The following is a 16,452-nucleotide window of genomic DNA, read 5'->3' on the forward strand; positions in this document are numbered from 1 at the left end:
CGCACTGTACGTGGACTGTACGTGGGAAGGGCTTCTGTATTTAGCGAAAAAAACGTTCCCCCGCTGACAGGTCGGACCCACCAGCTATATCTTCGCACGTAAGGAAGTGCCTCCTTATTACGCACAAAAAAATGAATACCCCTGCTAGCTAGGACCCACCATAGTGGGTGGCTAACTTGTGGGCCTACTAAGTTGACGGGGACAGAGGGCTTTGTCAACTTAGTCAATATGAACGATTCTAGCTCCAGTGACCGTACGATGTCCAACAAACGGCCATAGTGCTTCTTCAACCTCTGGTCTTCTTGCTCCAGCCGCCCAAAGTAGCGCCGGTTGTGCCGCGTGCTCCTGCCTCCCGTGGCCGGCTGTGATGCCGCAGAGGCCTCACTGCCCCCTACTACTCCCACCGCTAGCCAGGGCATTCCTCTACTCACCCACACCCCCTGTTATTCTGCGGCGACGGCAGCCTCACGCCGCAGCCGAACCAGTGAACCCTCGTACTCCTCTCCGCGTGGGCATCCACTGCCACATCTTCCCCGGCTCCACGTCGTCCCCTTCCTAGGCCTCGCCGTCGTCCACCGCCTTGGTGCTCTCGGCGACTTCCATCAGAAGAGTACTATACATGGAGAGGCTGACATCTGGGTCCACGGCCACTGCCCAGTTTTTTTGTGATTTGCCAAGTAAGTCGCTCCTCTTGGGCTGCAAATCTTTCAAGACAAGGAGAGCTTCATTCGGCTGGCCGAGAAAATGGCCTATCAGTAATGAGAAATGGGCTGAACATTTTTAAAACACATCAAATCGGCAATTAGTTTCAAATTTCTTTTTTTCATTTCGAGATTTTAAATTGATTGATTTTTATGCGTGAAAAATTTGTTGGATTTTATATTGATATATATTTATTTTTAAAATCAGTTTGAATGTGACTCAAAATTTCGGGATTAAAAACAGTTCGGACCGCACCGAAATATGCAAAATTTCGTATAATTTTTTAACTGTGGCCACAATATGGCCTGTAATGCTAACAAAAATAATATGGGCTCCAAAAAACCGTTAAGAATTAGCAAATGGGTTGTAAATTATTAGAAATAATGGCAGATGGGTTGTATGCTGTTTTCCACAAATTTGAGGCTTTCCTGAAAAAAGGTTGACGCACAAGCAGTGACTGTTGGGTTTCCATCCAACGGCCGTCGTGCTGCTTCAATCTCTGCTCTTCCTGCTCCAGCCGCTCAAACAAGCGCCGGCGGGACTGCCTGCTCCCTCCTCCCCGTGGCCGGCTGTGCTGCCGCGCAGGCCTCACCGCCCCACCGTACTCCCATTGCTGGCCTAGCCATCCCTCACCCACACCTGCTGTTATTCTCCGGCGACGGCTGACGAACCAGTAAACCCTCGTACAGTTGTACTCCCCTCCGTGTGGGAAAAAACTGCCGAGTCTTCCCTACCTCCGTGTCGTTTCCTTCCTAGGCCTCGCCGTCGTCCACCGCCCTGGTGCTCTCGGCGCGGCCTGGTCAACGTGGTCAACTACCGACATGCATCTGAAGTGGACTGTACATGGAGAGGCTGACAGTTGGGTCCACGACCGCATGCAAGGAAATGCCTCCTTATTACGCGTAAAATAATGATTCCTCCACCTAACATCTGGGACCCACCGAAAGGGCCTCTGTATTTCGCGAAAAAACGTTACCGCCGCTGACAGCTTGGACCCACCAGCTATATCTTCGCACGCAAGAAAGTGCCTCCTTATTACGCAGAAAAAATGAATACCCCCTGCTAGCTGGGACCCAGTATAGTGGCAGACTGACTTGTGGGCCTACTAAGTTGACGGGGATGGAGGGCTTTGTCAACTTAGTCAATATGCACGATTCTAGCTCCAGTGACCGTACGATGTCCATCCAACGGCCGTAGTGCTTCTTCAACCTCTGGTCTTCTCGCTCCAGCCGCCCAAACCAGCGTCGGTCGTGCCTCGTGCTCCTGCCTCCCATGGCCGGCTGCGATGCGGCGGAGGCCTCACCACCCCTACTACTCCCACCGCTGGCCAGGCCATCCCTCTACTCACCCACACCCCCTATTATTCTGCAGCGACGGCAGCCTCACACCGCAGCGAACTAGTGAACCCTCATACTCCTCTACGCGTGGGCATCCACTGCCGTGTCTTCCCCGGCTCCGCGTCGTCCCCTTCCTAGGCCTCACCGTCGTCCACCGCCCTGGTGCTCTCGACGCGGCGTGGTTAACATGGTCAAGGAACGGCTTCCACCGAATGTGGACTGTACATGGAGAGGCTGACAGCTGGGTCCATGGCCGCAGCAAGGAAGTGCCTCCTTATTACGCGCAAAATAACTATTCCTCCACCTGACAGCGGGGACCCACCGGACGAGCTACCGTATTTTGCAAAAAACCGTTTCTCCCTAACTGCTGGGACCCACCAGCTACATCTTCGCACGCAAGGAAGTGCGTCCGGGCAAAAAAAAAACAATTCGCCCCCGTGACTGCTGAGACCCACCAGCTACATCTTCACACGCAAGGAAGTGCTTGGCAGTCGGGACCCACCTGGTCAAAGCGTACGTAGTGTTGTCATTCTGGTCGCGAACGTGTACGTACATACTAGTCGATGTAGAGGCGCGCACGTCGTAGTAGAGGCGCTCACGTAGCATGTACACGCACGTGCAGCGGCCAGTGTGTAAGAAAGAAAATACGGCCACGTACATACATACATACGGGCAGGGTCTCGAATGCCTACTCACGTATACGTACGACTAGGTCTCATGTACATGGCTGGGTGGGAACGGAGAAACAACATAGTCGTCGTGTTCATGGGGAGCCAACCGGCTGGGTCGGAACGGAATGCGTCGTCGTGTTCATCTGGAGGGCTTGGACGGAACAACCGATGGAAACGAGGCCTGGCATACCGCAGAATGGAGGAAACGGCCTTGTGTTCAACCGGCCATGTTCAAAACGGAATCCTGTTCATCGGGAGGGGTCTGGCGTACCGTAAAACGGAGGAAACGGACCTCCTACGGTCGAAACGGGGGTCCTGTTGATCGGGATGGGTGTGGCGTACTGCAAAACGGAGGAAACAGACTTGTGTTGGAGCGCTACGGTCGAAACGGGTGTCCTGTTCATCGGGAGGGGTGTGGCATACCGCAAAACGGGACTCCACGGGATACTGTTCATCTCCACTGTCGACCCCCTCCAGCCTCCACGAGCTACTGTTCATCCACCGTAGACCTCCTCCAGCCTCCACCTGCGACTGTTCATCCACGGGCTCTTGTTCATCCAGCCTCCACCGCGCGCTACTCCGCCGGCTACTGTTCAACCAGCCCTATCCACGGGCTCCTGTTCAACCACCCCTCCACGGGCTACTGTTCATCCAGCCATCCATCATCTACTGTTCATCCTGCCCTCCACGGGGTGGTCCTGTTCATCCAGCCCCAGCCGGCTCGATCGCTCATACATATAATAGTCTACTGTTCATCCAGAGGCAACACCACGGGGTCCTGTTCATCCACCCCCACCGGGAACTGTTCATCCAAACTCCCAGTAACACTCACTGTTCATCCAGAGGCAACACCACGGGGTCCTGTTCATCCACCCCCACCGGGAACTGTTCATCCAAAGCCCCCCAGCAACGCTCACTGTTCATCCAGAGGCAGCATCGGTCGGCTTCAGTTAGCAGTAGTAGCGAAGGAATCGCTCGATCGGGTTCAGTTAACACCCATTGATCGATCGCTCGGGTTCAGTAACGCATAGACTGCAGTACAATCGCTCCGGTTCAGTTAGAGCCCAACGCCTCGCTCGGGTTCAGTTAGAGCCCAACGCCTCGCATCCACGCGCGTGCGTGTATGAGAGAAACGCGCATCGCTCGGCCCCGACCACCCACCGTAACCGGGAACACCCCGATATTTTCCTCGCCCTCGCTTCTACCACGGTTTTTTCCGTCATGGACGGCCCAAAGAATGTCATGCAGCTGTGTCTCCGGCCCGCCCAGGACGAAAAGCCCATTTTCTGTCATGATGTTTTGTAGGACCCCACCACATCTACGATGATACTGGGTTTGGTCACAATTATCATCATAGAAGTGTCATAAGTATGACAGAAAAAAATTTCGTTCGGCCCAAAATGTCACGGATGTGTCTTTTTTTGTAATGGGCCCCGTGGAGGTGGTGCGTCACCGTGTCAGTGAGGAGGACGCGCATGTCCGTCGCTACTTGTTTTCGTTGGAGCACATGTTCTCCAATACCTGACAGGTTCTCCAGGGATCTCACTAGAGCTATGATCCTGTGATGGTTCCTTCTCTGTGGGTGTCCACCGCCCGCGCTGATACCCGTCGTGCGCTAGGGTTTTAGTTGTATTAGTGATGTTATATGTATGATACTATTCGGGATGTATTAGTGATAATATTCGACGATGTACAGACGCATGAGATGATTTACTTTTGCTTATTGAATGCATGCTAATTTTAATACTTATTTATTTTACGATTTGGTTTTGCTTATTGAATGCTCATGTCAATATGAGTCCTATAAGATATTTTGAAATGTATATCTTGTGTTGCTCAAATAGGATATGTGCTTGCCCAAGTGGCCGGTCATGTTTGCAGGTTACACCTCCGAGTGGCCTATATTTTGCCGGAGTGTTGATTCATTTCCGTTCAGGCAAATTTCAGGCGCTCGATATGTCCTATTTTAGCAAAGGCCATGCCGGTTTTTTCCATGAATTTTGGCATGACTTGTGCCAGAATATGTAGGAAATATCGAGTGCCTCAGATTTGTGTGTTGAGTATCATAGTAGTTGCCTTCGATCGATTTTTAATTAATGTTTCAACTATGAACATAGGAAATGTCTGACGACGAAAAGGATTTTGGTATTTGCGAATACTGCAAAGACGAGCGCGACCTGTGCGACAGAATCTTCCTAGATGATGATAGGCGCTTCAGCATCAAGCTGGATGAGAACTTTCAAGGGGATACAGTAAGTCACAACGACAAGTCTTTTTTCATAATTAAGCATGACATCTGCTTCATTTGCTTCAACTTATTTTTTTTTACTATTCTACTAGCATATCCCCTGCCATGCAAGAGTTTTTTGTCTTGGATAAGATAGGTTTCAATTCTATGAAAAATACTATGGAGGTAAAGAGAGTTTACTTGAAGACCGAGCATGGTTATACTTTCCACACAAAATTATACAACATAGACACCTACACCTATTTTGAATGCAAAACTTGGCAAGCACTATGCAAGACTTATGCATTTGAGCCTGATATGGTTATCACCTTTGATATTCATCCGGAAGATGATATTGAAGGTAATATCGACATCTGGGTCGATGTGCAGATGCCTCCAGTTATACAATTATGTGAGTTTCTCAACCATATTTATGTCTTCGATATTGTTTATTCAAAAATAGTTGACAACTAATTTCTATTGACAGCTTATTTCCGTTCAAACAAACATGTCCAGCGCTTGGTAGACAGGACCTACTACTGTCCCGGGGCTGAACTAAACTACGAGGAGATAAGTCATTATGTTTCATGGCTTGAGGATCTTCATACTATGAAGACAAATTATTTTTCTGGACTTAAAAATCTTAGTACTCAAAACGTGCGATCAATAGTGTTCGTACTAAACTGCGGTCACATCTATTTAGGAAAGATGGTAAGATTTTTACTATTTGTCCTCAGTGCATCTTTCGCATACATTATTTTTTAAGATAAACTTCATTGCTAAGTATGTTACTATACGATGTTCTTCAACATGGACTCCCGATGAATGTTGTGCCTCATTGGATCGAGACTAAAGGTTGCATGAGAATTGTTAGCTTACGGCCAAGATTTCCTACAATGCACTTTAGTGCATTCAGGATTTCTAATAGCGAGGAATGCTTAATAGTGAAAGACTGGAGCAAAATTCTGAACGATCGCAGAGAAGTACTAGGGGGGCAGCAATCAGAAGTGCAACCCATGATTAGGAGACATGTTCATCTGCATGCTCCAACTTGATGAAGCAGGAGTGCTACACATGTTTTATGTTATTTTAGCTGAGAGAGAGCAGCAGGAGTGATTAGCTAGCTAGAAATGAGTTATGATGATTAAATAGCTAGTGTTGGTGGTAATGACTATTATGATTATTATTAGCTAGTGTTGGTGGTGATTAGATAGCTACCGCAGCTAGTGTTGATGGTGATTAGCTAGCTAGAATGAGTTTGAAGATGATGATGTGTGCTACACTATGACTATGATGATTAAATAGCTACTGTTGGTGGTAATGACTATGATGATGATTAAATAGCTTGTGTTGGCGGATTAGATTCAAGTGGAGGCAACATGTGGTGCACATCGAAAGTACTACTAGTCCAAACTAGATCAAGTTTGGATTAGTAGTATACTTTTGACATGCGCCACATGTTCCCTCCACTTAAGCCTAATCCACCTTCATTTGACACACTGTTATGGACATATTGATATAACAACCTCATAAATTGGTATTGTACCAAAATTTGTATAACGGTGTACAAATACACTAAAAATAAAATAAAAATAAGAAAAAGAATACTAGTAGCGATGGAGAGTAAACACGTTACAACTAGCTATATTAGCAGTAGCGCTGGAGTGAAGAAACGTTGCTGCTATATGTCTTAGCAGCAGCGCGCGTAGCACGCACTATAGCTAAGGAATAGCTGTAGCGCCTTATCAGTAGCGCGTCCTCTCGTGGACTGATAGGCAAAATACCTGCGCTACTGCTAGGGTTTTCCCTACTAGTGAATAAGCAGGTGGTTAATGAGACCACGGGAAATTGTTTTTGTCGGCTATCTGCTCTGAGGAGCTTGAGCAACTTATGGCGAAGAAGTCGATGCCAACAAACATGGCGCGCAGATTGCCCAGGGACGAAGCCCCGCCGCCGAGCACGTGCTCCATCAGGAGTTATTTGGCCAGGGGCTCGAATTCGCACTGCACAAGTTCGTGCGCGGACTCTTCTTTTTCTTCGGCGGCCAGCTCCACCATCTGATGCCGAATGAAGGTTTCCATGCCACGAACTTCATTATGTTCTACGAGTGTTTTCACAGGAGAGCTCCCTACTTCAATTTGTTCTGTTATTTCTTCCGGGTGCGAGTGTGGATGAATGGTGAGGCCATCTGCAATCTCGCAGGGGCAACCTGCAACTCTGGCCTACGACAAAATTCTTTTTGGTCGCCTTCTCGAAATCTATGCGAGAATGGTACTAGGTGTGGTTCTATGCTTCCGGCCTCGGGACAACTTGTCAACCTTTGTCAACGAGCCTCCAAAGAAGCTAGGTTCTTGCGCTCCCCTCGACTACCTATCCAAGAGCACCTAGGAGCTCACTGAAGCTAGAGCCCCCCTGAAGGACCGCAGACTCAAGGGGGAGCACATCCTCAGGACTTGGGTGTCGCATCGTGTCCTCCCGATGGCAGCTCGGGAGACTCCAATGTATGCGTACACAGGGCGAGAGGATCCGACGCGGGTAGCCAGGAACAAGCTTGGACTGATGGAGGTCCGACACCGTTTCAACATCTTGACTGGCTGGAGCCGAGAAGGTCCCTATGGAGGTTGTCGTGGAGCCCTTCCATGTTGAGAACCCGTCGAGCGGCGTAAGTCATTCTTGATCATCTTGCTTCGGTACTGGATTTTGCTTTTGTCACCAAAGAACTAACTATGGACAAGAACACGTGTATATTTGTGATAGCACCATGACTTGGTTTCAAGATCTTGTGAGTGTTAATCCTAATCTACCCTAACTTGTTTGGGACCGGAAGGATTTGTTACTGTGTTACTATCCCTTTTGTAAATATATATAGCTTGTATTGAACTCTTCTGGTATTCTCCCATCTTAATGAAAATTGGCGGAGCGCCTGCCTATTACGAAAGAAAAAAAAATGCACGTAGAAATTCACATGACATGTACTCTCTTCAGTCCAAAATAGATGATCCAAATTTATATTAACTTTGTAGTAGTTTCTGCGTTTTTTTCGTATTCTTTAATAGTACTCCAAAAGACGTTATATTCCGACAGCGAAGAAGGGCAGCAGCGCTGCACACGCAGGCACGCAGAGAAAATAAACAAACAAAGTCAGACGAAAAAGCCGATGACTGCCCGAGACGGGCTCCACCTGTCAGTGTCTGCGCGTCGGCCTGTCTCACGTGTCCCCTAGTAGCCGCTACGGCTACCCGCTCGCCCTAGTGCCCTAGCCTCGCGTCGCCCTCATTTCAAAATTCAAAATCCACCTCTCTCACCCAGACCAGACCAAGGAGAGAGAAGGCGGCCAGCAAATCCTCGAACCCTCCGCGACCTCGTCTCGGAATCCGGCGAGGAGCCCCATAGAAAAATCCTGGGCGTGGGGAGGGGGACGCAGGAACGAGGCGAGCATCCGAAGCTGCCCTGCCCTCCCTTCCCTCCCTTGTCGCGTCCACCCTCCACCTCCTCTTCCTCGTCCTCCCCTCGTTCTGCTCCCGTCCCCTTCTCTGTTCATCAGTAGCTGCTCAGCTCGGTTTCCAGGGGGGGAGGCCAAGGTCGCGGCTCTGTCTGGGGCGCCGCCGGTAGGTCTCAAGCTCAGGGCTTGGAGTATGTTTGTTTTGGGTGGGGGCTTCTGATGTCGGAGGGGGTGTGTTTGCCGCTCGAGCTCAGATTCGTGTTTTTGTGCAGTGTTTTCAGGTGCATCGGAAGGTGTTCTGACAATCTCCACTCTTTCTTCGCCGGACGCCGGTCTGCTGCATTCCGGCAGCGGGATGGGAGGTGAGTTTGTCTGAAAATCACTCATCTCAACTGGCATGTAGTACTACAGTAAATAGTTACTGCACTATTTAAGCTCGATTTCTTCAGCTTAAAGGTTCGATTTTGCCATGCTGTTTGGGCGCAAATGTGTTGTTCTGGGCAGCAAGGATTGGGGATCTGGTACTTCTCGATGTGCGGCCTCATACCACTGAACTTGATTGGTCAGGCCTGTACGATACCTGTTTGCAATTTGCTTCTTGTAAATACTACTGCGGATGATTGGGGGATAGATAGATTCAGTTTCCAATGCTACTATGCTAGCGATAAACGTTACTTCCTTCAGAGCCCAGCCCGCACTGCATAAAAGGCATTCATGGGAGCAACTAGACATGCATTCTCAAGGTTAAGTGTCTCTTTATGATCCTGCCTAGAGTCTTGCCGATAAGAGCTCATGGTCCTGGCTAGAGTCTAGCGAAAAGGACTAATTTGAACAGATATTGAGTTGATGTGCTTGTTTGTTTATGGGAAAGTTGGAAGGGCATTTATATCTGGTCCTTCAGTTCTGTAGCAATGCCTGTTTGTTATACCGTTTATTTTTATACTGTGGTGGTGACATTTGTTTCTTCCTGGTGAATTACTCACATTTCCGTTCTCTTTTATTTGCAGGCAGTGTGGCATTGTAGTAAAATTCTGCCACCGTTGCATGGTTGGTGTTCAGAGTATCTTTGTCTTGAGTAAAGATGAAAGAGGAGATCATGTTCGACAACCAATCCAAGCCATGCAGATCGAGGGTTGACTCCAAGAGTAACCAAAATCCTCTCAAGCCCAAGTTCGGGTCATCATGGGGATCCCAAATTGTCAAGGGGTTCACAGCCGACAAGAAAACCAAGAAGACATCAGCTATTGCAAGCAAGAAGCCGCCTCTTGCAAGCGTGGAGAATGTTAACCAGAGCAACCAACAGATTACATACCAATCTAGGGTTAAGAGATCTCTGATAGGAGATTTTCCTTGCTCGCCTGCTGGTGCTCAAGTTCATCCCCATGCCTTTGATTGCCACGGTATTAGGTCCCCGGCATCTCATGATCTTTTTCTTGAGTTGGACCATCTCAGGGAACAACTGCGTGAGTCCAAGGAAAGAGAATCAGCTTTGCAATCAGAGTTGCAGCAATGCAGAGAAAATCCAAGGGTTTCGGCACTTGAGAAGGAGCTTGATTCTAGGAAGAATGAGATTGACAAGCTTGCACGGCTTAAAACTTCACTAGAAACTGAGAAAACAAGCCTTTCTGAACAGCTATCAGTTCTATCTTCTATGGTGGAGCAGCATGAAGAAACTGTAAGATTGGATGGGCATGGCAATCGCGCTTCTAGTGCGGATGGGGACAATGTATATTCTTCAGGAAACTTGGAGTTTGAAGTTGTTGAGCTGCGTCGTTTAAACAAGGAGCTTCAGTTTCAGAAACGAAGTCTTGCAATCAAGCTCTCTTCAGCAGAGTCCAAATTGGCTGTCCTTGAAAAGAATGCAGAGGTACCATCACATCAATTTGACCATTTCTAGCACACTACTAGTTCTACTTCAACTAATCTTTTCTGCATCCTTATTTTCAACAGAGCGAGATAGTCGCCAAGGTTCAAGCAGAGGCCTCATTGTTGCGGCACACCAATGCAAACTTGAGCAAGCAAGTTGAGGGCCTGCAAATGAGTCGGCTGACTGAGGTTGAGGAGCTTGCTTATCTTCGCTGGATCAATTCATGTTTACGTCATGAGCTCTGTAGCTCGGATCAAACAGCCAGAGCAATCACTGATCTTGATTATAATGATGGTATGGCTTGTAATGATGATCATTGTGATGGCAACACCAGAAATGGTGAGAACAGTTCTGATGATAAAAGGCTCAGCATTGCCGAACGTATCAAGCAATGGTCTCAGAACGATACAAACTGTCAAACATCTAAAAAGGAATCTCTTCTTGATAGAGCATGGATTGAAGCCACAGAACCGCGAAGCCCCACACGTAGGCACTCACTTGGTGGATCAAAGGGATGTGCACAGGACTTGAACATTGTGAAGAGGAGGCAATCTGATACCTTTATCTGCCTTCCAGAGGCAACAGAGGAAGCAGTATCCTGTAATAAGGATCAGGCAAGCAGGGAGAAGCGTGAGCTCCTTGTGGACAAGTATGATTTTGGTCAATCTGATAGTTCAAGATTTGCTCTTGGCAAGCCAGAAATATGCAAGTCTCAATGCTTGGATGTCGAAAAGCGCACCCTGCGCATTCCAAACCCTCCACCAAGACCTTCAGTGTCTCTGCCATATTCTGGTCCATCAAATGGATCGACTGTAAATCCACCCCGCCCACCTCCTCCGCCTCCCCCGCCTAAGTTTTCCACAAGAAGTACTGGAGTCATGAAGAGGGCACCACAAGTTGCAGAGCTATACCATTCACTTATGAGAAGGGATTCAAAGAAAGATACTTCTGGGGGTGGAATCACTGAAACTGCTAACTCCGCAAATGTGCGGAGTAGTATGATTGGTGAAATCGAGAACCGTTCTTCGCATTTGCAGGCTGTAAGTAGAGTAGCCAGATTGAACCCATACCCATGATACAATGTAGATAACAGTAAGCAGCTGGTTCCTGCACTGACTCTGTGCTTTGACTTGTCATTCCATTTTCAGATCAAGGCGGATGTTGAGACTCAAGGTGAATTTGTGAAATCATTGATCAAGGAGGTGACTGATGCAGCTTACAAAGATATAGAAGACGTTGTTGCATTTGTGAAGTGGCTTGACGATGAACTCGGTTTCCTGGTATGCATATTCTAATATTACCATTCTGCAAGCATTCTTTTCAGCTGCAGCAGTCACTGAAGCTACTCTTTTTTCATTTAATTGTGTTACTTGAAGGTGGATGAGAGAGCAGTGCTGAAGCATTTTGATTGGCCCGAGAGGAAGGCGGACACTTTACGAGAGGCGGCTTTTGGCTACCAAGACCTCAAAAAATTGGAATCGGAAGTTTCTAACTATAAAGACGATCCACGCCTTCCCTGTGACATTGCACTTAAGAAAATGATAACAGTGTCTGAAAAGTATGGCCAAGTTTACTAGTATAAGAAAAAATTGATCTGTAGAATCACATTGTGTACTGAACTTTGGTTGGCATTCCTAATCCAGGACGGAGCGAGGTGTGTACAACGTTCTGAGGACGAGGGATGCAATGATGAGGCAGTGCAAGGAGTTCAACATTCCAGTTGACTGGATGCTTGACAACAATCTCATTAGCAAGGTAAATGCTGTATAGTTTTCTGTACTAGACCACCCCTCTGCAGGTTTTTGAGCTCTTGGTGCCACATTACTATCATACCAGTACCGGCAAATGTAGGACATATCATCGGAGTAATCCATTTCCCTTGGCCACTGCAGATCAAATTTGCTTCTGTGAAATTAGCAAATATGTACATGAAAAGAGTTGCTATGGAGCTTCAGTACATGGGACCTCTGAACAAGGATCTAGCTCTGGAGTACATGCTCCTTCAGGCTGTGAGATTTGCCTTCAGAATTCATCAGGTTAGTACCTATCATTACTTACTATCGCATCTGCCTTCTTGATTTTTTTTGTTTATGTTTAATCTCCATGCTATCTGTGTTGCTTGAGAACCTCTGGCTATTTGGGGCTATTCCCAGGGGAAACCTTATGGCGTGTGCTCTAAATTACCGTTCATTTTGTGTTTCAGTTTGCTGGAGGATTCGACACGGAGACCATGGATGCATTTGAGGAGCTGAGGAATCTTGTTCATGTCAGGAACAGTACCCAGTAGGAAGGCAACTCGATGTAGCATGATCTGAACTTTTTTGTTCGCGAGAAACTCTGGCTTACCTTCTCGGTAAGCATGACGGACAGTTTGAAGGGTTGGTGTGTATGTATGTTGTGTATTTGTGTGTGCTAGCATGAAGAAACCAGCTTCGGCGGGTGTAGGGATTTGGTAGCAACATTGCTGAAACATGCGATTTATGCATGCTATGTTTTCAGTTTGCAGAGGCAGGGTGTTTCAAGCTCCTTTTCGAGAGAAAAATGTTTTCAGTTTGCAGTTCCGGTACTCAACGGGAACTCTCGCCAGTCTGCTAGGAATGGGCGAGCTCCTAAGATGTCATCTCAGCCGAAAATTTGAAAGCATCTCTTTGATGTGTAGAATTTTCCATTTTTTTAATTTGTTTGATATTTTTTAAAATTTACTGTTCACTCAGGTGCAGATGTGCAGATACATCTGAGCTACGAAATGTTGCTCTTTAAAAAACGCTTAAGTAGCTTTATATTTTACTAAGAAAACAGAAGCTTGTTACACCTACCTTTGCACCAACTAAAAATATGTACAATCAAATTATTACAGACATTAAACACCGCAAAATGTTGTCATCATGGGTCTAAATAGCCAGACCTAAGTTTTCACGATAAGTACAAAATAATGAAGATATGAGAAACGTTAATCACACCAACACATGCACATCACACTTGCCGCCACCACTGTCAAGACATGCATAAGTGCTAGACAACAGACCACTAGATCTATTTCGACAATGTGGGCCAAAACATCACACTGTAGTCGGTAGGCTCCCGAAGATAGAGCCACGAGAATTTTTTTCTGCGTGACATTGTCTGTACCCTTAAGCTTCGCCACTAATGATACATAAACTAGCATTGAAAACAACTAATTAGCTGCATGGAGAACATGCTTTCTCACACGGTTTGGTCGCACTATTCTTGTTCAGACAGTTCTAATAGATATACCTATTTCCCCCTTCAATGTCGCTTGATCCATCGGCTTGGGTTTTCAAAGCCATTGGCAAAATTCAAAGAGCCTTCTTATGGAAAGGGGTCGAAGCCATTGCTGGGGGTCATTGCTTGATCAATTGGAAGGCAATTGGCCGGCCTAAGATCGACGACAGTCTCGGCATTCTCAATCTCACAATCACGAGGAGGGCTCTCAGACTGCCACCGCCATATAGACTGCATGCAGCTACTAATCGGCCATGGCAATCGTCTGGCAATTTTCTAGAGATTGAAGAAAGGGACATATTCAACACACCTATTTTTGGTGCGACAGGTGGCCGGAGGGTGCCTCCCTCTGCTCCATCACGCCAGAGATCATTGGCATGCTTCCTCCGACTAATCTTGCGCGGCAAACGGTGGCCAAATCTTGTATCGACTCTACTTGGCTCAAATACATCAAGTCATGAACGTCTGCACCTGCAATTTCCATTTTTCTCAACAACAACAGGAAGACAACTGGTCATGGTCATGGATATATTAATGATTACACTGTTATTACATATTTTTTGTGATTAAGAGACTATTAGATATATTAAAAGGTGAATATGTAGGGAGTAAACAATGGACTCAATTTCATGTAGCATTCCCACATCACAAAGCAATATTGTGCACCACGTAGAAACACATCAATCTACTTGGTTTTTTTCGAAAAGGGGGAGATCCCCGGCCTCTACATCAGAACGATGCATACGACCACATTTATTAAAAAGCAAATAAATTCAACAGAGGTCTTGCAGTCTCAAACAAAAGAACCAAAATGCTCACAAAGAGCAGAAGAGTAAAAGTAAAGCCACAACCGGCTGGCAAAAGAAAGATAGGAAAACTAATTGCCTATCCTATTACATAACCGCCATCCAAACCGATTGAAAATAGCCTGTCGGTGTCAAAACCGGTGGATCTCGGGTAGGGGGTCCCGAACTGTGCGTCTAGACCGGATGGTAACAGGAGGTAGGGGACACGATGTTTTACCCAGGTTCGGGCTCTCTTGATGGAGGTAAAACCCTACGTCCTGCTTGATTAATATTGATGATATGGATAGTACAAGAGTAGGTCTACCACGAAATCAGAGAGGCTAAACCCTAGAAGTTAGCCTATGGTATAATTGTATATTATGGTTGTCGTCCTACGACTAAAACCCTTCGGTTTATATAGACACCGGAGAGGGTTAGGGTTACACAAGGTCGGTTACAAAGGAGGAGATATCCATATCCGTACTGCCTAGCTTGCCTTCCACGCCAAGTAGAGTCCCATCCGGACGCGAGACGAAGTCTTCAATCTTGTATCTTCATAGTCTAACAGTCCGGCCAAAGGATATAGTCCGGCTGTCCGGAGACCCCCTAATCCAGGACTCCCTCAGTAGCCCCTGAACCAGGCTTCAATGACGATGAGTCCGGCGCGCAGTATTGTCTTCGGCATTGCAAGGTGGGTTCCTTCTCCGAATACATCACAGAAGAATTTGAATACGAGGATAGTGTCCGACCCTGCAAAATAAGTTCCACATTCCACCGCAGAGAGAATGATATTTTCGCAGATCTAATTTGCTGACTTGTTTTGGCAGCATGATGTTATGTCATGACCCGGTGATTATTCAAACCGTTTCTTTTAACCATCTCCACACATAACGCGAGGCGGTTTCTTGACTCGTCTTGCCGAAGCGGAGATCGTGTTCCCCCAATTACGGGATTCTCATTAATGCGATCGTGGGTAACCCAACCGTGTCTAGGACTCCTAGATTATAGGCAAGTCCTAAATGGCTACGGAGAGGACGCTTGATATTCACCCTCTTTATAAAGGGACGAGGTTTTCGCTTTTTCTCTCTCGTGCTCAATCGAACCCTTCTCCCGCCTCGAGTTCTAACACCCAAAGCCCAGGTTAGGTGCTCCGGATCTTCAATCATGTCCGGATCCAGCCTTCAAGGCCGATGGATGCCCTCCTCCGTTATGGAAGAGGACATTAAGAAGTTGAGGGAGGCCAGATACCTGACTGCCGAGGTTTCGCATCGGCTGCCTGCTCGAGGGCAGATCGTCCCTACTCCCGAACCCAACGAGAACGTTGTGTTCGTCTCCCACTTCCTCCGAGGTCTAGGCCTCACTCTAGATCCTTTCGTCAGGGGTTTGATGTTCTATTACGGGCTAGATTTCCACGATCTAGCTCCGGACTCCTTTCTCCACATCTCGACATTTATTGTCGTGTGTGAGGCCTTCCTCCGCCTTACCCCTCACTTCGGCCTGTGGCTCAAGAGCTTTGAAGTAAAGCCGAAGATAATCAAGGGGCAACATGCAGCGTGCGGAGGTGCATCAATAGGCAAGATGGCAGGAGCTCCATGGTCGAAAGGTTCCTTTTCAGAGGTGTCATAATTATGGCAACGGGAGTGGTTTTACGTCACGGCTCCCAGAAGTGCCAAGTGGGCGGATGCTCCCGCTTTCCGCTCGGGCCCCCCACCACAACTGATGTCATGGATTAGCAGAGGTCTGAGCTGGGGTCCAGCCAAGGACGTGCCTATACTGCGAAGCCGCATCCGAGATCTCTTCAAGGGAGATTTTAATTTGGCTGTGGTAATACAAGTTATGCTGGTTCGTCAAGTCCAACCTTGCAGATGCCGGCCCCTTCGCTTGTGGGAGTTCAACCTAGAGGGACCGCGTGCCATTCAAAGTTTCCTCGGCCTGACGCACGAGGAGATGTACAAGTCATTCTTCGGACCTCAAGTAGAGTATCCGGATATTACCGAGGACGTGGGCCTGAGCAGTAACCGCGCCGCCGAACAAGTAAGAAATCCTCTGGCCGAACACACTGTCTTTTATTCGTCACGAAGTTATTTTTGAGAGTTCGCTTTTTGACCAGGACTGGCTAACAAAGGCGAAGATGATTCGGTGTTTGGCCCCCCTCCCTGAGGGTTTGGAAAATCCGGT

The 16,452-nt window shown here is 47.4% G+C and overlaps 1 protein-coding gene across 1 annotated transcript; it reads left to right on the plus strand.

Moving 5' to 3' along the window:
- The first annotated feature begins 8,222 nt into the window (after positions 1-8,222).
- Positions 8,223-12,588, plus strand: LOC119330391 (protein CHUP1, chloroplastic-like). Its single transcript, XM_037603501.1, has 9 exons — positions 8,223-8,545; positions 8,652-8,741; positions 9,387-10,246; positions 10,330-11,286; positions 11,395-11,526; positions 11,623-11,804; positions 11,890-12,001; positions 12,139-12,282; positions 12,450-12,588. The coding sequence occupies exons 3-9, from the start codon at positions 9,461-9,463 to the stop codon at positions 12,531-12,533; spliced, it is 2,397 nt and encodes a 798-aa protein (XP_037459398.1). The 5' UTR covers positions 8,223-8,545; positions 8,652-8,741; positions 9,387-9,460; the 3' UTR covers positions 12,534-12,588.
- The last annotated feature ends 3,864 nt before the right edge of the window (positions 12,589-16,452 follow it).

Source organism: Triticum dicoccoides, chromosome 7A (assembly GCF_002162155.2).
Source record: "Triticum dicoccoides isolate Atlit2015 ecotype Zavitan chromosome 7A, WEW_v2.0, whole genome shotgun sequence".
Classification (NCBI taxonomy): domain Eukaryota; kingdom Viridiplantae; phylum Streptophyta; class Magnoliopsida; order Poales; family Poaceae; genus Triticum; species Triticum dicoccoides.

Bases quoted from the DNA above. Each gene is read 5' to 3' on its own strand.
- LOC119330391 (XM_037603501.1), top strand. From the start codon at position 9,461: ATGAAAGAGGAGATCATGTTCGACAACCAATCCAAGCCATGCAGATCG. The intron at 11,287-11,394 runs GTAAGTAGAGTA...TTCCATTTTCAG, and splicing joins GTTCTTCGCATTTGCAGGCT to ATCAAGGCGGATGTTGAGAC. The intron at 11,527-11,622 runs GTATGCATATTC...TGTTACTTGAAG, and splicing joins ACGATGAACTCGGTTTCCTG to GTGGATGAGAGAGCAGTGCT.